Source organism: Hemitrygon akajei, chromosome 17 (genome assembly GCF_048418815.1).
Source record: "Hemitrygon akajei chromosome 17, sHemAka1.3, whole genome shotgun sequence".
Lineage (NCBI taxonomy): Eukaryota > Metazoa > Chordata > Chondrichthyes > Myliobatiformes > Dasyatidae > Hemitrygon > Hemitrygon akajei.
The window spans coordinates 11,822,901-11,847,045 of NC_133140.1; the positions used below are offsets into that span (position 1 = coordinate 11,822,901).

At 47.1% G+C, this 24,145-nt stretch overlaps 1 protein-coding gene across 4 annotated transcripts in view; it reads left to right on the forward strand.

Annotated features, from left to right (window-relative positions):
- The window catches only part of fcsk (fucose kinase), a 387,988-nt gene that overhangs the window by 199,731 nt on the left and 164,112 nt on the right, over positions 1-24,145 (forward strand). For all 4 annotated transcript variants that reach the window (XR_012101869.1, XM_073069669.1, XM_073069671.1 and 1 more), the window contains exon 4: positions 14,143-14,193. Coding sequence is in view for 3 of the 4 variants with exons in the window: in XM_073069669.1 (XP_072925770.1) it covers positions 14,143-14,193 (51 nt within the window). In the remaining variant the exon portion in view is untranslated. The remainder of the gene's footprint in view (positions 1-14,142; positions 14,194-24,145) is intronic.

Below are 24,145 nucleotides of genomic sequence, written 5' to 3' on the forward strand. Positions count from 1 at the left end.
TAGTTGATGGATATATCCTGCACTGAATTGTCATCCAAATCCATGGCCCTCTAGCTTAAAAGAGTGATTGCTACCAACTAGTCTGCTTTAACAGCCTGCCAGTGCCTTCAGGAGCAGTGGGGAAAAGTGTTTCAAATAATCTTTTGATAGCTGTGTTGGTTGCCACAGTTCAGACTTCCACCGAGCCACTTGCAATGCCATTGGATAGGCTCTGGAGAGGTATCAGAACAGGCTGTGTTTCTTTGGCTAGACCATTATACTTTATTGTCATCAAACAATTGATACTAGAGCGTACATACATCACAGTGATGTTTGTTTCTGTGCTTCGCGCTCCCAGAAGTATAAATCGAAGTAAATATAATAAAAATTCAAATTATAAATCATAATTAGAAAATAGAAAAGGGAAAGTACAGTAGTGCAAGTCAGGTCCGGATATTTGGAAGGTACGACCCAGATCCGGGTCAGGATCTGTTCAGCAGTCTTGTCACAGTTGGAAAGAAGCTGTTCCCAAATCTGGCCGTATGAATCTTCATGCTCCTGAACCTTCTCCCGGAAGGAAGTGGGACAAAAAGTATGTTGGCTGGGTGGGTCTTGTCCTTGATTATCCAGACAGCACTGCTCCGACAGCGTGTGGTGTAAAGTGAGTCCAAGGATGGAAGATTGGTTTGTGTGATGCGCTGGGCTATGTTCACGATCTTCTGCAGCTTCTTCCAGTCTTGGACAGGACAACTTCCATACCAGGTTGTGATGCACCCTAGAAGAATGCTTTCTACGGTGCATCTATAAAAATTAGTGAGGGTTTTAGGGCAGGCCAAATTTCTTCAGCTTTCTCAGGAAGTAAAGGCACTAGTGGGCCTTCTTGGCAGTGGACTCTGCTTGGTTAGACCAAGTCAGGGCATTTGTGATACTCACCCCGAGGAACTTAAAGCTTTTGACCTGTTCCACCTGCGCACCACTGATGTAGATGAGGTTGTGCGGTCCGCTACTCCTTCTGAAGTCAACAACCAATTCCTTCGTCTTGCTGACGTTGAGGGATAGGTTATTGTCTTTGCACCATGCCACCAGGTTCTTAATTTCCTCTCTGTACTCAGACTCATCATTACCCAAGATACGGCCTACAATTGTGGCGTCATCAGCAAACTTATATATTGAGTTCGATGAAAACTTGGCTACACAATCATGGGTGTACAGTGAGTACGGCAGGGGCTGAGTACACAGCCTTGTGGGGCACCAGTGCTCAGTGATTGTAGAGGAGAGCTTGTTCCCTATTTTTACAGCCTGGGTCCTGTCTGTGAGGAAGTTGAAGATCCAGCTGCAGATCTGAGTGCTAAGACCCAGGTTCCGGAGCTTAGGAATCAGTTTATTTGGAATGATGGTATTAAAGGCAGAGCTGTAATCGATGAAAAGGAGCCTTTATATGTGTTTTTATTCTCCAGGTGTTCTAAGGAGGAATGTAGTGCCAGAGACATGGCATCTACCTGTTGCTCCAGTAGGCGAATTGCAAAGCGTCGAGGTTGACTGGTAGGTTATGGTTGTTGTGTGCCATAACCAATCACTCAAAGCACTTCATAGCAATTGATGTTAGAGCCACAGGTCGATAGTCATTCAGGCATGCCACCTTGCTTTTCTTCAGCACTGGGATTATCGTTGCCTTCTTAAAACACAAGAGGATCTTAGACTGGAGCAGGGAGCAGTTGAAGATGTCAGCAAACACTCCAGCTAGCTCACTTACACATGCCCAGAGAACCTGTCCCAGGATGCCATCTGGGCCCATCACCTTCCTTGGATTTATATGCTCACCTCCTAATACTAACAATTTATCGAAGACTTGGAAGGAGATGCAGAGGTGGACAAAATAAAGTCCTGCACTTCTTTATAAACCAACCAACTCCCACTACCCCCTTTCCCAGCCCCCAACACCCAGTTTCTTTCCTGTTCCACAGTTATTCCATCTGCTTTCCATTGGCTCCCCTATTCCCAACACCCACTACCCACTGTTCTCCTCTGTCCACCATCCCTCCCTTATCTGGTTCCTCTCTTCATCAGCACCCCTTGTTGCCTCCATCGATCACCTCCCAGCCTTGTTGCTATCTCCACCCTTGTCTCCCCCATGATTACATCTACCTATCACCCCTCATCACCTGGAACATCTGCCACCTCCTGCCCCACCACTCCCTCACATCACTTCATTCCGGCCATCTCCCCTGCATCTTTCAGCCCAGATGAAACATCTCGGCCTGAAACATCGACTGTCCATTTTTCTCCATGAATACTGACTGACTTCCTTCGGCAGCTTGTTATTTTTGCTTAGGTTCTCCAATGTGCAGTGGTTCAGAAATCCAGACAGACACCCTGGCACCTGACTCACTCACTAGTTCAGAAAGTGGTCCAAGGATCATGAGAAGGGGCAGGTTAGGCAGCCAAAGCAAAGGAACTGGAATGTGGGTTGGGCGAGAGGATCCAACTCTTGGGTCACGTGATAGTCAGAGCCAAGGGTCAAGAATCGGGGGAAATGTGGAACGGAGCTAGGGTCAGGGGTGCTGGTGGTGGTGGTGGTGGCATCCGTTAGTCTCACGAGACCATGGATCTGCACCTGGAAAGACTACTGGAGTGCCCTCTCCAGGGCACAGGCCTGGGAAGGGTTGTATGGAAGACCAGCAGTTGTCCATGCTGCAAGTCTCCCCTCTCCACGCCACCGATATTGTCTAAGGGAAGGGCAAGGGCCGATACAGCAGGGCACCAGTGTCGTCGCAGGAGTTGCTGGAACAAGTTTGAAGGCAGCCTTAGGGACTCCAGCTCCGGATTTGTCCTCGGGGTTTACTCCCGAAGCCTTTCCCATGAGTGGGTATGGCCGCAAAGCAGCGGAGGTTTGAAATCAGAGTTTTTCCTCTCTTAGATGGACTGCCTGCCCAGGCTGACAAGCTCCATCTACCGGGGTGCTACTCACTTTAAAATCACTGGGTTCACTGGAAATTTTATTTTGTTACTGTGCAAAGTGTGGAAAATGTGTGTTGGGATATTATTTAGACTGATAGCTAATAGTCTGAAAGATCTGCTAGTCTGGCTCTACAAAATCCCGAGGGTGCAGGATTATCAGAGTTTCACCGTAGTCAGAAAGCGAGAGGCCATGGGGCTTAAGGTCCTTCAGTCCTTCTCCCTATCTCATTCACTGAAACTATGGTGGGGGGAGGGGTTCTAAAATATTGGGCAAAGTCTCTCACTGTGCTGCTGGTTTAAATCACCCTAATACAAAAATCAATTGAGATGGTTTACTGCACTGCAGGGTTGTTATCACGCTCGGTCCTGTCACACTATTCGGGATTTGTAGTATGGCGTCTGTAAGTAAAGCTCTGTAACTGGGTCAGTAGTGTCAATCTGGCTCTTGACAGGAGACTGCTGGAGGGAGCTGTCTTGGAATTGATGGCAGCAACATTATGAACTGCGCTGCTCTGTTACCAGCAGACCTTGGGCCAGTTGCAGGTGCCTTCGCGGGAGACAGGGGAATGTGGTCATCTCTGTGTGTTGATCTTATTATTCTGATGTGGCCCCTTGAATTTGTTCAGGGAAGTCCTAGCAGGAGTTATTCTTGTGTTTCTGCCTTTATACACAGTAATCCTGAATGCTTTCCTTAAATTATTGTTATTATATACTGTAATCAAATAAGGTGGCATGGTTCAAAATTGAAGGTAAATTCATTATTAAAGTACCAATATGTCACCATATACCACCTTGAGATTCATTTTCTTAGTCATTTACAAGAAAATAAAGAAATATAATAGAATTTATGAAAAACCATAAATAACAAATATTGACAAACAACCAATGAACAAAATAAGACAGATAATAAAAAAGTAAATAAATAACATTGAGAACATGACTGGTATGTAGAGTCCTTGAATGTGAGTCTGTAGGTTGTGGAACCAGTTCAGCATTGAAATGTGAGAAGTTATCCACTGTAGCGATGTGCTACGCGCAGCGCTGAAATTACGACACGGAGTCGGTAAACTGCAACCACGGAATAAGTTTATTTCACAAACACAGTCTTGCTTAAAAGCCTGTCTCCCCCCACTCGAAACTTGGAGAGGCACGTAACTGAAACTCCCTGAGGCTATGTATCTTTGTCTCTGGCTCTGGCTAATTGTCAGCCGGTTCGAGTGTGCTAGTAATTGGGTCGCCACATAACCCCCCCCCCAGAACCGGCGGTACACCCCCCAATGTCCACAGTCTGGGCCGGGCCCTGTTTGGGAGGTCGGCCTCTGCGCCGCGGTGCCGGAAACTCGACCGGTTGCGCCAAGTCCACATGGGCCGGTTTGAGTCGGTCCACCGTGAAAACCTCCTCTCTCCCCCCAACGTCCAGCACGAACGTGGACCCGTCGTTTCTGATCACCGTAAACGGCCCCTCGTAGGGCCGTTGCAGCGGTGGCCGATGCCCGCCCCGGCGTACAAACACAAACTTACAGTTCTGCAGATCTTTGGGTACGCAGGTCGGGTGCTGCCCATGCTGCGAAGTGGGTATGGGGGCCAGGTTACCGAGTCTCTCGCGTAGTCTGCCCAGGACCGCTGCGGGTTCTTCCTCTCGCCCCCTTGGGGCTGGTATGAACTCCCCAGGAACGACCAGGGGTGCGCCGTACACCAACTCGGCCGACGAAGCGTGCAGATCGTCTTTGGGCGCCGTGCGGACGCCGAGCAGGACCCAGGGAAGCTCGTCCGCCCAGTTAGCTCCTCGCAGGCGGGCCATGAGAGCCGACTTCAGGTGGCGGTGGAAACGCTCCACCAGTCCGTTCGACTGTGGGTGGTAGGCAGTGGTGTGGTGCAGCTGAGTCCCCAACAGGTTGGCCATCGCTGACCAGAGGCTGGAGGTGAACTGGGCGCCTCTGTCGGAGGTAATGTGGGCCGGGACACCAAAGCGGGACACCCAGGTGGCGATCAGCGCCCGGGCGCAAGATTCGGAGGTGGTGTCGGCGAGCGGGACCGCCTCTGGCCATCTTGTGAACCTGTCCACGATAGTCAGGAGGTGCCGCGCCCCGCGTGACACAGGCAGGGGGCCCACGATATCCACATGAATGTGATCGAAACGCCGGTGGGTGGGGTGGAACTGCTGCGGCGGGGCCTTGGTGTGTCGCTGCACCTTGGCCGTCTGGCAGTGCAGGCACGTTCTGGCCCAGTCACGGACCTGCTTGCGGAGTCCGTGCCAAACGAACCTGCTGGAGACCATCCGGACGGTAGTGCGGATGGAGGGGTGGGCCAAGTTATGAATGGAGTCGAACACGCGTCGTCGCCAAGGTGCCGGGACGACGGGACGGGGCTGGCCGGTGGCGACGTCACAGAGTAGGGTCCTCTCACCTGGGCCTACGGGGAGGTCCTGGAGCTGCAAACCGGAGACTGCGGTCCGGTAACTCGGGATCTCCTTATCTGCCAGCTGTGCCTCTGCCAGCGCCTCAAAGTCTACCCCTTGGGAAAGGGCGTGAATGTTAGGACGAGAGAGCGCATCCGCCACGACATTGTCCTTACCCGAGACGTGCCGGACGTCCGTCGTGTATTCAGAGATGTAGGACAGATGGCGCTGCTGGCGGGACGACCAGGGATCGGACACCTTCATGAACGTAAAGATAAGCGGCTTGTGGTCCGTGAACGCGGTGAAGGGCCTACCTTCTAAGAAGTACCTGAAATGCCGGATTGCCAGGTATAGCGCCAACAGCTCCCGGTCGAAAGCACTGTACTTGAGCTCGGGTGGCCGCAGGTGTTTGCTGAAAAACGCCAGGGGTTGCCAGCGGCCCGCGATGAGCTGCTCCAGTACCCCACCGACTGCCATGTTAGAGGCGTCCACCGTGAGGACGGTAGGGACGTCCATTCTGGGGTGCACTAGCATCGTGGCATTCGCCAAGGCATCCTTCGTTTGAATGAAAGCGGCGGCGGACACCTCGTCCCAGGTAATGTCCTTGCCCGGACCGGACAGCAAGGTGAACAGGGGGCGCATGATCCGGGCAGCTGAAGGGAGGAAGCGGTGGTAGAAATTGACCATACCTACGAATTCCTGCAGGCCTTTGACCGTGGTGGGTCGGGGGAAATGACGGACCGCATCCACCTTAGCGGGCAGAGGGGTTGCCCCGTCTTTAGTAATCCTGTGGCCCAGGAAGTCAATGGTGTCGAGCCCGAACTGGCATTTGGCCAGGTTGATCGTTAGACCGTAGTCACTCAGCCGGGCAAAGAGCTGTCGGAGGTGGGACAGATGCTCCTGACGACTGCTGCTGGCTATGAGGATTTCGTCCAAATAGATGAATGCGAAGTCCAGGTCGCGTCCCACCGCGTCCATCAACCGCTGGAACGTCTGTGCGGCATTCTTCAGGCCGAACGGCATGCGGAGGAACTCGAAAAGGCCGAACGGGGTGATGAGAGCCGTTTTGGGGATGTCGTCTGGATGCATCGGGATTTGATGGTATCCGCGGATTAGGTCCACCTTGGAGAAGATCTGCGCGCCGTGCAGGTTGGCTGCAAAGTCCTGAATGTGCGGCACAGGGTAGCGGTCCGGTGTTGTAGCCTCGTTCAGCCTGCGGTAGTCGCCGCACGGTCTCCAGCCCCCTGTCGCCTTGGGCACCATGTGCAGGGGAGAGGCCCATGGGCTGTCAGACCGCCGTATGATCCCCAATTCCTCCATCCGTGTAAACTCCTCCTTCGCCAGTCGGAGCTTGTCCGGGGGAAGCCGCCGAGCGCGGGCATGGAGGGGTGGTCCCTGGGTCAGGATGTGGTGCTGTACACCGTGTCGGGGCATGGCTGCCGTGAACTGTGGTGCCAGAACCGATGGGAAATCCGCCAGGACCCTGGTGAAGTCGTTGCCGGACAGCGTGATGGAGCCGAGGTGAGGGGCCGGCAACTGGGCTGCACCCAGGGGGAATGTCTGAAAGGTCTCGGCGTGAACCAGTCTCTTCCTGGGCAGGTCGACCAGTAGGCTGTGAGCCCGCAAGAAATCCGCACCCAGAAGCGGTTGGGCTACGGCGGCCAGTGTGAAGTCCCACGTAAACTTGCTGGAGTCGAGCCGTAGCTGCACCGGACGGGTGCCATAAGTCCTTATTGTGCTGCCGTTCGCGGCCCGCAGGGGGGGACCCGGCGCCCTGCTGCGGGTGTCGTAACTCGTCGGAGGTAAGACGCTGATCTCGGCACCGGTGTCGACCAAAAACCGGCGTCCCGACTGTTTGTCCCAGACATACAGGAGGCTATCCCGAAGGCCAGCCGTCGTAGCCATCAGCGACGGCTGGCCCTGGCGTTTCCCGTGGAATTGGCAGGGCGGGCGACAGCGGCGGGCATCTGCGCCCCACCGCTGATGGTAGAAACACCATTGCTCGTTGGGCTCCACACCCCGGCCTCTGGGTTTAGCGGGCTCTGCGGCCGGGCCTGGACTGGTTTGCTGCTGGGAGCGTGGCCGGGTGATCTGTGCGATGGACGCCCCACTCACCTTCTTGGCGTTCCACAGCGCGTCCGCCCGGGCTGCCACCTTCCGGGGGTCGCTGAAATCCGCGTCGGACAGCAGCAGGCGTATGTCCTCGGGCAGCTGCTCCAGGAATGCCTGCTCAAACATGAGGCAGGGCGTGTGTCCGTCGGCCAGAGACAACATCTCATTCATCAAAGCCGATGGAGGCCTGTCTCCCAAGCCATCCAGGTGCAGTAAGCGGGCAGCTCGCTCGCGGCGGGAGAGCCCGAAAGTCCTTATGAGCAGGGCTTTGAATTCCGTGTACTTGCCGTCTGCCGGGGGAGACTGTACGAACTCTGCGACCTGGGCCGCTGTGTCCTGGTCGAGGGAGCTCACCACGTAGTAGTAACGGGTGTCCTCTGAGGTTATTTGCCGAACATGGAATTGGGCTTCTGCTTGCTGAAACCATAGGTGAGGTTGTAGCGTCCAGAAGCTTGGCAGCTTCAAGGAAACCGCGTTAACAAACGCAGCGTCTGCCATCTCCGGTCCAAAAAAACGGTTGGACTGTCGGGGTCACCAATGTAGCGATGTGCTACGCGCAGCGCTGAAATTACGACACGGAGTCGGTAAACTGCAACCACGGAATAAGTTTATTTCACAAACACAGTCTTGCTTAAAAGCCTGTCTCCCCCCACTCGAAACTTGGAGAGGCACGTAACTGAAACTCCCTGAGGCTATGTATCTTTGTCTCTGGCTCTGGCTAATTGTCAGCCGGTTCGAGTGTGCTAGTAATTGGGTCGCCACACCACATTAGTTCAGGAACCTAATAGTTCAGGGGTAAAATTGTTTCTAGAACTGGTTCTGTGCATCTTAAATCTCCTGTATCTCCTACCTGATAGCAGTAGTGAGAAGAGAGAATGGCCTGGATGGTGGGGGTCCTTAATTATGGACATTGTGGCAGTCCTTCATGTAAATGTGCTTACCGATAGGGAGGACTTGGCCTGGATTGGACTGGGTGATAGCTTGGCAGTCAGTGCCGTCGCTCAGCAATGATCATGGATGAAGGTTTGATTAAAATCACAAACAGGAGAAAATCTGACAATGCTGGAAATCCAAGCAACACACACAAAATGCTGGAGGAACTCAGCAAGCCAGGAAGCATCTATGGAAAAGAGTACAGTTGATGTTTCAGGCCGAGACCCTTTAGCTGGACTGGAGAAAAAAAGATGAGTAGATTTAAAAGTGGGGAAGGGGGGAGAGAAACATGAGGTGATAGGTGAAACTGAGAGGGGGAGGGATGAAGTTAAGAGCTGGGAAGCTGATTGGTGAAAGAGATACGGGGCAGGAGAAGGGGGAATCTAACAGGAGAGGACAGAAGGACATGGAAGAAAGAAAAGGGGGGAGGAGCATCAGAGGGAGGTGATGGGCAGGCAAGGAGATGAAGTGAGGAGAGAAAAGGGAGTGGGGAATGGTGAAGGAGGAGGGGCATTACCTGAAATTCGAGAAATCGATGTTCATGCCATCAGGTTGGAGGCTACCCAGTTGGAATGTAAGGTGTTGTTCCTCCAACCTGAGTTTGGCCTCATTGCGACAGTAGAGGAGGCCATGGATAGACATACTGTATCAGAATGGGAAGTGGAATTAAAATGGGTGGCCACTGGGAGATCCCACTTTTTCTGGTGGACAGAGTGTAGGTGCTCAGCAAAGCGGTGTCCCAATCTACACCGGGTCTCTCCGATACACAGGAAGCCACATCAGGAGTGCTGGACACAGTATATGAGCCCAACAGACTCACAGGTGAAGTGTTGCCTCACCTGGAAGGACTGTTTGTGGCTCTGAATAGTCATGAGGGAGGAGGTATAGGGGCAGGTGTAGCACTTGTTCCGCTTACAAGTATAAGTGCCAGGAGGGAGGTCAGTGGGGAGGGACAAATAGACAAGGGAGTCGTGCACAGAGCGATCTCTGCAAAAAGCAGTAAGTGAAGGGAAGGAGAGGTGTGCTTCGTGGTGGGATCCCGTTGGAAGTGACAGAGTTGAAGAGAATTACACGCTGGACGCGGAGGCTGGTGGGGTGGTAGGTGAGGACAAGAGGAACCCTATCCCTGGTAGGGTGTCAGGAGGATGGGGTGACAGCAGATGTGTGTAAAATGGAAGAGATGCGGTTGAGGGCAGCATTGATGGTGGAAGAAGGGAAGCCCCTTGATTTCTTCAGCACCTGATGGCATGGTCGACTTCTCGAATGCCTGGTAATGCCCCTCCCCTTTCTCCATTCCCCATCCTCTTTCCCCTCCATCTCCCTACCTGCCCCTCACCTCCCTCTGGTGCTCCTCCCCCCTTTCTTTCTTCCATGGCCTTCTGTCCTCTTATATTAGACTCCCCCTTCTCCAGCCCTGTGTCTCTTTCACTGATCAACTTCCCAGCTCTTTACTTCAGCCCTCCCTGCTCCCAGTTTCACCAGTCATCTTGTGTTCCTCTCTCCCCTCCCCCCACCTTTTAAATCTACTCCTCAGCCTTTTTTTCCAGACCTGCTGAAGGGTCTCGGCCCGGTGTCGACTGTACTCTTCTCCATAGATGCTGCCCGGCCTGCTGAGCTTTGTGTGTGTTGATTCCTGCAGTTCTTCTGTAATGAATTTATCTGTTGTCCCTGTAAGCAAGTGGGTTTCGTCTGGGTGCTCTAGTTCCCTCCCACACCCTAAAGGAATGCATTAAGGGTTAATGAGTGTGGGCATGCTATGTTGATGCCAGAAGCGTAATGTCCAGCACGATTCTTACTGGTTTGATTTGATGTAAACAACACATTTCACTGTGTGCTTTGTTGTGACGAATAAAACTAAGCTATGCTGATCTAGTTTCTGGAGGCTTTGCTAGTGTGAAGGAGCACATGAAACATCCGACAGAAAAGGAACGGGATAACGGCCAGTCACACTGTTTCTCCATGTTGGTCATGATTCTGGGCAGTCCTTGACTGCTCTGCTTCAATCTGTAGAATGAGATCTCTCTCATCCACAGGAGATGCAACCCAGGACCTCATAATTTGTCACACACAAAGATGGTATTTTCACTTGCATTCTGCCGGAGTAGCCACATCACTGGAGGTAGCAGCGTGGTGGTTGGGAGAATGGCCCTGGGAATCCTCAGCATTAGTCCAGATTCTCTGAAACCTATCCGGCCAAATGTGAGCTGACTGCTACCTTCCTTAGGAAGCAGTGGTACAGATGTACTCTGAGGTCATCAGTGTCCATCACTATGACACAGTAATATCATCACCCCACTCTGACTGACTTCTGAAGAACATAACCCGCGAGTGAGCTCTACAACAGGTGGCAGTGACCAGTGTAGGGAGAAACCTACTTGATCTTGACCTCACCTTCCAATCTATTTCAGATAAAGTCACAGGCCCTTCAGCCCAATGAGTCCCTGCTGACCGTCCTTTTGAGTTTAACTGGCAGAGTAACCATCACACAATCCTCATGGTGACGAATGGTTATGGTTTCGGCCCGAAACGTCGTCACTACCTCCTCCCATAGATGCAGTCTGGCCTGCTGAGTTCTGCCAGCATTTTGTGTTTTTATTTTTTTATATATTCAGGACATTGTCCATTGTGTTGTGACTATTACCATTAGAGGAGATACAATAGGTCTAGCAGCTCAAAGCATGGTTTTCGTAAATGGATCAGTGGCAGCACCCAATGGCCTGGCACAAGCCACTGCCGATGAAGCGGGGGCCAGCCCTATTTCAATGGAAGTGTGTGAGAAGGAGAAGCTAAAACTGAGGGAGCAATATGTGACTACGTGCTATTGAAATAGCGGAATTCAATAGATAGATCTAAACAGTTACATCACTGGCTAGTAAGGAGGCTTCAGTGCACAAGAGAGGCTGCGGAGCCACCTCCATTACAGGCACAACCCTTCCTACCACCGAGCACATCGTCAAGAGGTGGTGTTTCAAGAAGGCGCCTTCCATCACTGAGAAGCCTCACCATCCATGTTCTCTTCTCATTACTACCAGAAGTACAGGAAACCTGAAGAGCCACACTCAATGTTTCAGAAACAGCTTCTTTCCCCTCTTCCCACCAGCCGTCATAAGATTTCTGAATGGTTCATACTGAGAGTTACTGTATAGAAACTGATTAATATTAATCCATTTTTAAACAGATCTTCTAAAATTGGTTCATTTATTTTAATTTACATAATTCTGTTGTACTTTTATTAATGAATAACAATGAATCCACATAAATCAGCTGCAGAACTCATAATTTTTCCTAAATTGTCCGTAGTTATTGTTACTAATTAGTGATAACCTCTGCCCAGAATTACCATGGCACATGGGTTTATCAGATGATCATCTCCAATTTGGGCACACACTCTCAGAAAATGTTTGCCACCCCTAGAACAGATTCACTGCGGACTTGCTGCATCATTGTGTTAAACTGTTAAAAGCAGCTTTAGGCCCTCTACATTCATGAGGAAACCCTGAAGTTGCTTACAGTTATGTGGTTAAATATCAGTCAATCTGGAAACAACTGTTGATATTTTCACAAAAAAATTTTGGATGCTTGACTTCCTGACCAGGAGACCACAGTCTGTGCGGACTGGAGTTAACGTCTCCTCCTCACGGATAATCAACGTAGACGCACCTCAAGGATTTGTGCTTAGCCCATTGCTCTACTCTCTCGACACCATCAACTAGGCACAGCTCAAAGGTATTCTATAAATTTGCTGGCAGAATTTCAGATGGTGACAAGGCGATGCCTCAAAAAGGCAGCATCCATCATTAAGGACATCACCCAGGACATGCCCTCTTCTCATTGCTACCATCAGGGAGGATGTACAAGAGCCTGAAGACACACACTCGACATTTCACGAACAGCTTCTTCTCCTCTGCCATCAGATTTCTGAGCAGACAATGAATCCAGGGACACACCTCACTATTTGTTCCTTTCTTTTTGTACTGCTTATTCAATTTTATTTTTTTATATAACATGGAACACAGTGCAGTAGAGACCTATCAGTCCACCATGCTATGCTCACCTTTTACCCTCAAAGTAACCCTTCATTTTTCTATCATCCATATGGCCATCTAAGAGCTTCTTAAATGCCTCTGTTGTATCTGTATCTCACCCCACCCTGGCAGGACCTTCCATGCACCCACCAGTCTCTCTGCAAAGAACTTTCCTCTGTACTTTTCTCCAGTCACCTTCTTGTATCAGCCAACTCCACCCTGGGAAAAAGCCTTTGGTTATTCACTCCATATGCCTGTTGTCATCTTGTACACCTCTAACAAGTCACCTCTCTTTCTCCTTTGCTCCAAAGAGAAAAGTACAAGTTTGCTCAGTGATCGTCATAAGTGATGCCCTCTATTCCAGGCAGCATCCTGGTAAATCACTTCTGCATCCTCTCTAAACCTTCCACATCCTTCGTATAATGAGGTGACCAAAACTGAACACATTATTCTGAGTGTGGTGTAACCAGAGTTTGAATTTTTTTTTATATATTGCCCATTGCTTTTATTGAGGATTTTGCCTGAGGGCTTTAGCTCTCTCAATAGTTTGATCTTAGATCAATAGTATTTCAATTCTGCATTGTGTTTGGATTTTGCAGTCTGAAAATGCACCGTGCATTGAACTTCCCAGCACTCTTCAGTCCTGTACAGTGAATTGCTTTGTGGAATACTTCTCCTTGGTTCCTAACAGTGTCTTCAGAGCAGTTTCTTTTAAGCTTTGTTGCAAGAGGCTGCCTGTGCACATGCGAGAGATTGTTTGATAACTTGGTTTTGCATTCTATCAATAAATTGATACTATGAGCTGACTGAATACAGTAAGAGCTCATTAGAGACGAGTATCCTAATGTTAAACCTGAAACTGTCTAGTAATCTGATGTGAGTTTTGTTGACAGTTTAAAAGCACAGTGACTCACATTTATGAATTAGAGGGTAAATTATTCCACAATGTCTCATTATCCTGTGACTGCTCAACTTTGGACTTATGATCTTCGCAAGCAAATACAGGCCCTAAGTTGACTGTGATGCTTTCCACAGGGATTGTAGTAAAAATCCCTATCTTGTCTCGTATAACAAGAGTGACAATTCATACAAGTTTCACTGAAAGAATACTTTGGTGTTTGTGGTAACTTCTCAAGGGATTGGGAGCATGTGCGATAAGAACAACAGTGTTTCACCATAGATTCCATCATCGAGAACATCCTCACCCCAATTATTACTGGTGCAACATCCTGTCACAATATACAAAAACTACAGTGAACTGTCAGGTCAGCTGGAAAGGTCCTTGGCTGCAGTGCACCATCACTGCAGGGCTTGTATATCTCCAGGGCAAAGCAGCGAGCAGAAAAAATCATTGCCTGCACTCCCAACCCTGCAAACTGCTTTTTCCAAAAGCTCCCTTCTAAAAAATGCTGTAGGGCTATTAAAACAAAACCTTCATGTCATCTTAAAAGTCTCTTCCCTCATGCAGTTCATCTGATTAACCATTCTATTGCCCCCATCACTGCACTCTAAACACTTTAAACTGCTTCTTATAATGCTGTTTACATTGTAAATACATGCTGGTAATTATGTATGTTTTATTCCATTTCTGCACTTTACTTTCTAAGTTTATCATTTAGATAATTCTTTATAATTGAATGTTGTTTTGTTGCAGATTGGGCCCTGACCAACATACCACAGCAGATTCTAATACATGTAAATGTAAAGTTCTAACAGTGCATCATTTCTTTGTTCCAGGTTGTGACCTCTGATGTACTGCAGACAGCACGACTACTAATCCTCCACATGGTGAGTTATTAGAACATAGAACGTGGACGAATAAACTCTTCTCGGGCTTCCAGCCAGGTACAAGTATTGATTTTAACCAATGTTTCGATGATGGACTCCACCATCTTCATCATGGATGATCCTTAGGCATACCTCCATCGTCTGTCCCTCCTGATTGGTTAGTCCTCAACCAATCTGGTTTCTCCTGTCCGATTTTTGTTTACAATCAAATTCCAGTTCTTACTTAGACCGAGACCATTGTCTTTCTTAAAATTCTTATTCTCTAGTCTTATTTCAATAGCTTCCTTCACCAGGTGGTCCCAAAAATAGAACACAGAATAGTACAGTACAGGAACAGGCCCTTAAATTAACCAATTTAACCAGTTAAATTAGTAATCAAATGACCAATCAACTAATCTTTTCTGACTGTACAATGTCCATACCTTTCATTTTCCTCACATTCATGTGTCTATCTAAATGCCTCTTAAAATTGCTGAATAAATCTGCCTCTACCCCTACCCCCGGCAGAGCATTCCAGGTACCCACTACCCTCTGTGTAAAAAAACTTCCCCTCACATCTCATTTGAAATTACCCCCCCACCTTAAATGCACCTTAAGTGCATGTCCTCTAGTATTAGACATTACAACTCTGGGAAAAGGGCATTAAATGTCTATCTATGCCTCACATAATCTTATAAACCTCTATCAGATCTCTCTAGAGCCTCCGCTGCTCAAGAGAAAACGACCCAGGTTTGTCCAACCTCTCGTTATAGCACATACCCTCTAAACCAGGCTTCATGCTAGTAAACCACGTCTGCACCCTTTCCAAAGCCTCAGCATCCTTCCTGCAATAGGGCAACCAGAACTGTACACAATACTCCAATTACGGTCTAACTGTCTAGAGTTTTATAAAGCTCAAGTGCAACTTCAATTTTAATTATTATTCAACCATACACATGTACACACCAAACAATACAGTGTTCCACAGCCAAGGTACCAACATGCACACACAGCACATAATGCCATGGTCCCGATCGTTAAATTCCCTATCTTGCTCCTAATTTTCTTTGATTATGCCATGGTCCCGATTGTTAATTTCCCTAATTGCTTCCAATTCTCTTTAATGATGTCACTCCTGGTTTCCATCAAAGACTCAGTATATGAACCCCTATGTCACAAGCACTAGTCGCCAGTTTGTTGGTCCATTTTTCTGTGAGTAAACTATGTTTCCTGACCGCTTAGAACCGTTTGTTCTAAGATTAGCTCGTTTCAAGGTTTACCTACGAGACTCCGTTTCTCTGAGTCACGGGTTTCCATGTCAGGTCTCTGAGTCAAAGCTCCGTGTCAGGGCTCCATGTCAAGATCCCTCCTGCGTGCTGTTCAGCATTTATGCCAGTGTAAAACATCCAAACTCAATCTCCGTGCCTGTGCCCTGCACTTGGGTTCGCTTCAGTCGCTCTTTGCAACACATAACATATATAGTTATAGAAGAAAAACATACTGTCACAAAAAAATAGCTCAAGTCCTTGAATGTCATGGCCTGTTGATTGATGGTGCATGGGATGTTGTCCTGGAGCCATGTTTCTGTAAGAACAAGCACACAGCAGTTCCTCATCGTGTGCTAGTGTGGCCACAGATGAATGCAATCCAGCTTGTCTTTCACTGAAGACATCACAGATGTGAGGGGCTGGCCCCAGCCCAGCATGGATTCCAACACACTCGATGCACCTCTGCAGTCTCCCACACCACTTCCAATGTCTCTCCTCTGGGCGGCTACAACAGGCAACCAGGCATGAGAGCCTAGACCGTGCATCAACCAAAACCACAGAATGAACCAGTGATCAGACTTGCAGTATTTTACATTACCAACCCTAACCCTATTTTACAGTACCAACTGGGTCTTGTGATCAAGAAAAACACCCAAAACAATTTTTGCACTGCCTGTTGGACAGTGCACCGGCTTCGACATGTCATTCTTCCCTGGGTGGCTGTAGTAGGTGGTACACAGCAAGCTCATACCGAGTTTTATCCGGTAACTCGCTAGTGGGGTCAAACCTGCAGTAGTAAGAAAGACATAAAGGATAAACAATTACACCATTGGTTGGATCCGGAGAGGCCGCTACAACCAAGCACTCAACTATCTTACCAGAACTGTTTACTAGCAAAATAACTTCCTGACATTTGAACTCAGTGGTTTGACTAATCAAGGCAAGCCTGCCATATGCTTTTTAACCTTATTATCAACCTGTTTAGCCACTTTCATGGAGCTATGAATTTGGGACCCCAAGATCCCTATGCTCATCGAATGGTCTTGCCCTTATCAGTGTACTGTCTCTTTTCATTTGACCTGCCAAGGTACAACACCTCATATTTGGCCAGGTTAAACTCCATCTGCAGTTTACTCATTCATATGTGGAACTGATCTATATCCCACTGTATTCTTTGTATTCTTCTATATTATCCACAACACCAACAGTCCTCATACCATCGGTAAACCTACTAACCCACCCACCTACGTTTTCATCCAAGTCACGAGTAGCAGAGGCCGCAGGGCTCCCTGGAGCCCTTTCTCCCTTTCTCCTGTGGTCCACTCACCTCTCCTATCAGATTCCTTCTTCTCCAGCTCTTTACCTTTCCCACTCACCTATCACCTTCTAGCTAGTCCTACATCCCCTCCCTCCACCTTTTTACTCTGGTGTCTTCCCCCTTCCTTTCCAGTCCTGAAGAAGGGTCTCGGCCCAAAACGTCAACTGCTTATTCATTTCAATAGATGCTGCCTGACCTTGACTTCCTACAGCAACTGGTGTGTGTAGCAGTGGTCCCAGTACAGATCCCTGTGGACGCTACTAATCACAGACCTCCAGCTAGCATAAGACCCTATGACCACTGATCTCTCTCTTCCACAGGCAAGCCATTTCTGAATCCAAACAGCCCATTCCCCATGGATCCCTTGCACCTTAGTCTTCAGGATGACCTTCCCTTGAGACCTTGTCAAAATCCTTACTAAAAGTCTATGTAGACAACATCCACAGCTCTGCTCTCATCAACCACCCTTGCCACCTTGTCGAAAAACACAATCAGTTAGTAAGCCATGGCTGGTCCGAAACAAAGCCATGCTGCATCTCCCTAATTGGCCATGGTTTTCCAAATGCTCATAAATCCTATATCCCCCAAGATCTCTCTCCGGTAACTTCCCTACCACTGATGTGAGACTCACCAGTCTATAGTTTCTAGGATTATCCCTGGTTTGCTTCTTAATAATGCAGCAACAACAACTCAGTAATTCTCCAGGACTTCGCCTGTAGCTGGAGAGGACTCAACTCTCAGTAACCTGGGGTATATCCCATCAGGCCCTGGGGACTTCCCCATTATGCTCTTTAAAAGACCCAGCAATACCTCTTCCTTTACCTCAAAACGCCCTAGTATTCACTCAGCACTGATCCCTCTCTTCCACGCCCTTCTCCTTGGTAAATACTGATGTGAAGTATTTATTAAAGACCTCACCTACAGCCTCCACATCCAACCTAATGTTCCTTTCTTTATCCTTAAGTGGTCCTACCCTCTCCCTAGTTATTCTCTTGCTCTCAATGTATGTATGGAATGCCTTGGGATTCTCTTTAATCCTACTTGCCAAAGACTTTTCATGGCCTCTCCTGGCTTTCCTAATTCCCTTCTTGAGTTCTTTTCTGGTCTCTTTAAATTCCTCAAGGATTTTGTTTGATGCTGGCTTCCAAAGTTTTACATCTTTTTCCTTTTTCTTCTTGACTAAATTCATCACCTCTCTTGATTTCCAAGGCTCTCTTACCTTGCCATCCTTCTCCTTCCTTCTGACAGGAACATACCTGCCGTGTACTCTGTGCAGTCGGTCTGTAAACACCCTGCACATGTTGCATGTGAACTTGTCCAAAAACAGCTGTTCCCAGTTAACTCTTCCTCGTTCCTGCCTAATGCTCTTCTAATTTGCCCTGCTCCACTGTAATGCTCTCCTCCAGGGTCCGTACTTATCCTTATCTAAAGCTATCTTAAAACTTAAGGAGTTGTGGCCAGTGTTCCCTTACTGCTCACCCACTGGAGGGTTGGTCACCTGGCCAGGCTCATTACTCAACACCAGGCCTAGGACCGTAATGGTCATTGTGGTCTTGGCAGCCCAGCACTGTAATCATCATAAGGAGGGAGGCTGTTCACAAAGGGTAGCTTTACTTGACCTCAGTAAAAGAACAAAATGCAGATGAGCATCAAATGTAGCTCTTGCTAACATTCTTTAAATATGATTTTTCATTACTTTCCTTTGGAATGAACATTTTTCTCTCATACAGAATTCTCACAGTGCATTCACGAGTCTTTCCAGTAATTAAGAGTAGCATCTCCCTCCAGTAAGCTGTTTCATCAAGAAAGAAAGATCACCCATTTGTACTATTTCATGATGTAAAGATGACTTGCAGCTCATTCTAGCCTGCAAATTACTTCCAAAGAATAATGTATGAAATGTGACTGTCAGTTTGTATGGAGCAAGCCACTCCCAAGTTCCAGCATGATAACAACCAGATGAGATTAGTTGTATATGTCACGTGTATATCAAAATATACAGTCGGCCCTCCTTATCTGCAGATTCCGTATGCGCGGATTCAACCAACCGCGGATCAGGAAAACCCAGCAGTTCTCTCTCCAGCACTCATTGTTTGAGCATGCACAGACTATTTTTTCTTATCATTATTCCCTAAACAATACAGTATAACAACTATTTACATAGCATTTACATTGTATTAGGTATTATAAGTAATCTAGAAATGACTTAAAAGTACAGGCAGTCCCCGGGTTATGAACGAGTTCCATTCCTGAGTCCGTCTTTAAGTCGGATTTGAAGTTGGAACAGGTACATCCGGTATTATTTAGCTTCAGTTAGTCAAACGTTTTTCTTAGTATATAGTATATATTTTACCTTTCTATGCATATAAAACACTTAAGAAACATATGTATTTCAATAATTAAACCACTGCGTTGCTTAGTAATGATTGTAGCTTTCACCGGGGCAGGGCCTTTCACATGCTCTATTAAAATTGTTCCGATCATTGACCGACTGTAGCCTAATGCTTTTCCAATGACTGGTGGCGTTTCACCTCTTTCCGATCGTGTTATTACTTCCACCTTATTTCCAATCGTGATCGTGATTATTTTCGTGAACTGAAACACTGCGGATTCAGAGCTGCGCCACCGGGTCCTAATGTCCACCGCACGGAGACATGTTAAATAAAGTCCGGGGTTGCGCTGGGTCCTAAAGACCACCGCACTGATACATGTTAAATAAAGGACTTGAGCATCTGTGAAGTTTGGTATCTGCGGGGGGTCCCCGGAACCAATCCTCCAGGGATAAGGAGGGCCGACTGTACAGTGAAATGTGATGTTTTGCATCAGTAACCAACGCAGACTGAGGATTATACTGAGGATAGTCTGTAAGTGTTGCCATACTAACACAGCATGTCCACAATTCCCTGAACTTCTTTGGAATGTGGGGGAAAACCAGAGCATCTCTTTCAATAATCCGCACGGTGCATTCAAAACCGTGCACATCACTCCAGCTCTGGCCCACCAAGCATCAGATCGTTTTGTACCCACTCTTCCATGAGGCATAAACTTCTCACGGAATGCCATGAAGATCTAAATCCATCTAAAATGTGGATAGTTTAACATCAAAAGGTGCAAAAGCACTGCCTTGCTTTAAGGGTCATGCTTCAAGTCAGAGACTTGGACATAGCACCATCAGGCTCAGAGGGAAAATGATATCCAGTGAGCCCAGAGGGACACCTCGAAACCCTAGCTCCAACACTGCAATTAGACGGCTAACAACAGCTCAGTTTGTGCCTTGCTTATGCTGAGCCTGATGCAGCAAGAGCTTTTTGGTTTGATCAATGATTTGTACTGTGTAAGGTAATCCTTGTCCCAATGGGAGGACTGGATTAGACTTTGGCATTTCTGGATTGAGGAAAATAAACAGTGGGTTAGGGGACACACTTAATGCCTGTACTTGGGTGAGCTTGTGTGCATACACTTGTGTCTAAGCACTTGTTAAAGTCAGTCTGAGCCCCATCAATTAAATAATTATCCTGTTGGTTTTCTTTTTCCAAGCTCATTGTTCCATATGATGTAGAAGAAGGCCATTCAACCCATAGAATCTGTGCTAGCTAACAGGGCAATCAAATTTCCCCACGACCTCTTCTCCCTGTATTCCCCCAGATTCTACCACCCACATACAGGCTGTGAGTACTTTACAGTGGCTGATTAACCTACCAGCCCACACTTCTTTGGGATGTGGGAGGAGGAAGCTCATGTGGTCACAGACTGAGCGTGCAAACTCCACACAGCAGCACCAGGGGTCAGGATTCGCTGATGCTTTGAGGCAGTAGCTTTACCAGCTGCACCACTGTATCGCCCTCAAGAGCAAAGTGAGTTTTAACATCGTACAACTAAAGGTGAGAACCTAATGAAAAATTAATTTTAAACTGACTAAAAATGAACAGTGTATTCGTTGATTTTTGCCCCAGGCTGGGATGCAACTGGAAAACAGATAACATGGCATTCTAAAACTGTCTGTGGCACAGATCAGTCAGACTGGATATCAGCAGTCAAGAACACAGACTGCAGAATAGTTGCAGAAACCCCACTTACGCTTTTCAGGGTGACCTGTCTTTGGTATTATGAATGTCATCTTCAGGAAATGGCTTTCACAGGAGACGTGGTTAGGAGGACATTGTAAATTGGATAATAAATCATTCTGATAGGAAGCAGAAAAAGAGTCATTTATATTTTCCCAGTATTTAAATGCCAACTTTCTCCCTTTTCCTTAGTATGACCAGATCTGTTCTACAGGCAGAAGTTAGACTTTACACTGGTTAAGACAGTAGTGACATTGTGAATATAGCAAGGCTGTGATCACAAGATCCCAGGACAAAGGAGCAGAAGTAGGCCATTCGGCCCATCGAGTCTGCTCCGCCACTCTACCATGAGCTAAACTATTCTCCCGTCTAGTTCCAATTTCTGGCTTTTTTTCCCATATCCCTTGATACCCTGACTAATTAGATACCTGTCAATCTCCTCCTTAAAAACCCTGAATGATTGGGCCTCCACAGCTGTATATGGCAACAAATTCAATAAATCCAAGACCCTCTGGCTAAAAAAATTTCTCCTCATCTCTGTTTTAAATGGGTACCCTCTAATTCTAAGACTGTGACCTCTTGCCCTGGACTCACCCACCAAGGGAATCAGCCTTTCCACATCTACTCTGTCCAACCCTTTCAATATTCAAAATGTTTCTATGAGATCCCCTCTCATTCTTCTATACTGTAATAAATACAATCCCAGAGCCGACAAACGCTCCTCATATGTTAGTCCCTGCATTCCAGGAATCATTCTCGTGAATCTTCTCTGAACTCTCTCCAACATCAGCACATCCTTTCTAAGATAGGGGGCCCAAAACTGCACACAGTATTCCAAATGGGGTTTCACCAGTGCCCCATAGAGCCTCATCAACACCTCCTTACTCTTATACACTATTCCTCTTGAAATGAATGCCAACATAGCATTCGCTTTCCTTATTGTCGATCCAACCTGGTGGTTAACCTTTAGGGTATCCTGCACAAGGACCCCCAAGTCCCTTTGCATTTCCAATTTTTGACTTTTCTCCCCATCTAAATAATAATCTACCGGATTGTTTCTTCTTCCAAAATGTACAACTGTACATTTCTCAACATTGTATCTCATCTGCCATTTCTTTGCCCACTCTCCTAAACTGACCAAGTCTCTCTGCAACCTTTCCGTTTCCTCAACACTTCCTGCTCCTCCACCTATCTTGGTGTCATCCGCAAACTTGGCCACAAAACCATTTAATCCATAATCTAAATCATCGATATACAATGTAAAAAGAAGAGGCCCCAACATCGACCCCTGCGGAACACCACTAGTAACCGACAACCAACCAGAATAGGATCCCTGTATTCCCACTCTTTGCTTTCTGCCTATCAGCCAATGCTCCACCCTTTCCAATATCCTTCCTGTAATTCCATGGGCCCTCATCTTATTAAGCAGCCTTTTATGCGGCACCTTATCGAAGGCCTTTTGAAAATCCATATACACAACATCCATAGCCTCTCCCTTGTCAATCTTATTTGAAATTACCTCAAAAAATTCCAATAGGTTGGTGAGGCAGGATCTTCCCTTCATGAAACCATGCTGGCTTGGGCCTATCTTGTCATGCACCTTGAGGTATTTCATAACCTCGTCCTTGAGGATCGACTCCAATAACTTTCCAACTACCGATGTCAGACTAATAGGTCTGTAATTTTCTTTTCGCTGCCTCCCTCCTTTCTTAAACAGTGGAACTACATTTGCGATCTTCCAGTCCTCCGGAACCATGCCAGAGTCTATTGATTGCTGGAAGATTATTTTCAATGCCTCCACAATCTCCAAAGCCATCTCCTTCAGAACCCATGGGTGCACCTCATCCGGTCCGGGAGACTTATCTATCCTTAGTCCGTTTAGCTTCCCAAGCACTTTCTCTCTAGTAATCTTGACTGTACCTAATTCTATTCCCTGAGACCTCTGGCTATCAGGTATGTTGCTAATGTCTTCCACTGTGAAGACTGATGCAAAATACTCGTTTAGTTCCTTTGCCATCTCTTTGTTACCCATTATAATTTCTCCAGCATCATTTTCAATCGGTCCTATATCTACCCATGTCACTCTTTTACTCTTCATATATTAAAAAAACTCTTACTGTCCTTTTTTATGTTAATTGCCAATTTCTTTTCATAATTCGTCTTTTCTTTCCTAATGACTTTCTTAGTTTCCTTCTGTAAATTTTTAAAATTCGTCCAGTCCTCAGTTTTCCCACTGATTTTTGCTTCCTTGTACGCCATCTCTTTTGCTTTTATTTTGGCCTTAACCTCTCTCGTTAGCCACATTTGTGTCATTTTTCCTTTTATGATTTTCTTTTTTCTTGGAAAATATTTTTCCTGCACTTTCCTTATTTCTTGTAGGAATTTCATCCAAATCTGTTCTAACTCCATCTAGCTTACTTTTCCAATCAACTTGGGCCAGTTCCTCTCTCATACCACTGTAATTTCCTTTGTTCTACTGAAAAATTGATACGCCTGATACCAGCTTCTCCTTTTCAAATTTGAAACTGAACTCGATCATATTATGATCACTACTTCCAAGGGGTTCCATTACCTTTAGCTCCCTAATCGCCTCAGGTTCATTACACAGCACCCAATCCAAAACAGCTGATCCCCTGGTGGGCTTATGGACAAGCTGCTCCAGAAAGCCATCCCGTAGGCATTCTACAAACTCCCTCTCCTGAGATCCAGTATCTTCCTGACTTTCCCAATCCACTTTCCATATTACAATCCCCCATAATTATCTTGATATTTTCCTTCTGACACGATTTTTTCTATTTCCAGCTGTAACTTGTAGTCCACATCCCAGCTGCTGTTTGGAGGTCCGTATATAACTGCTATTAGCATCTTTTTACCCTTGCCATTTCTTAACTCGACCCATAAGGATTCTACCTCTTCTGATCCTATGTCCCTTCTTTCTAGTGATTTGATATCATTGCTTACCATCAGGGCCACGCCACCCCCTTTACCTACCTTCCTATCTTTCCTTTACACTGTGTATCCTTGGACATTCAGCTCCCAATCATATCCATCATTTAGCCATGACTCGGTGATGGCCACAATGTCATATCTTTTAACCTGTAGCTGTACAACAAGGTCATCCACTTTATTTCTAATGCTGTGTGCATTTAAGTACAGTACATGTAGATCAGTATCTGCTACTGATTTTGCTATATTTCTATCACACAGCAGATTATCCTGTCTATTCACCTGCCTGTCCTTCTTACCATCTTTGCTGCACAGTATCTTTGAGTTATTTCTATTTTCCTCTTCCTCAACCCTAACACCCTGGTTTCCTTCCCCCT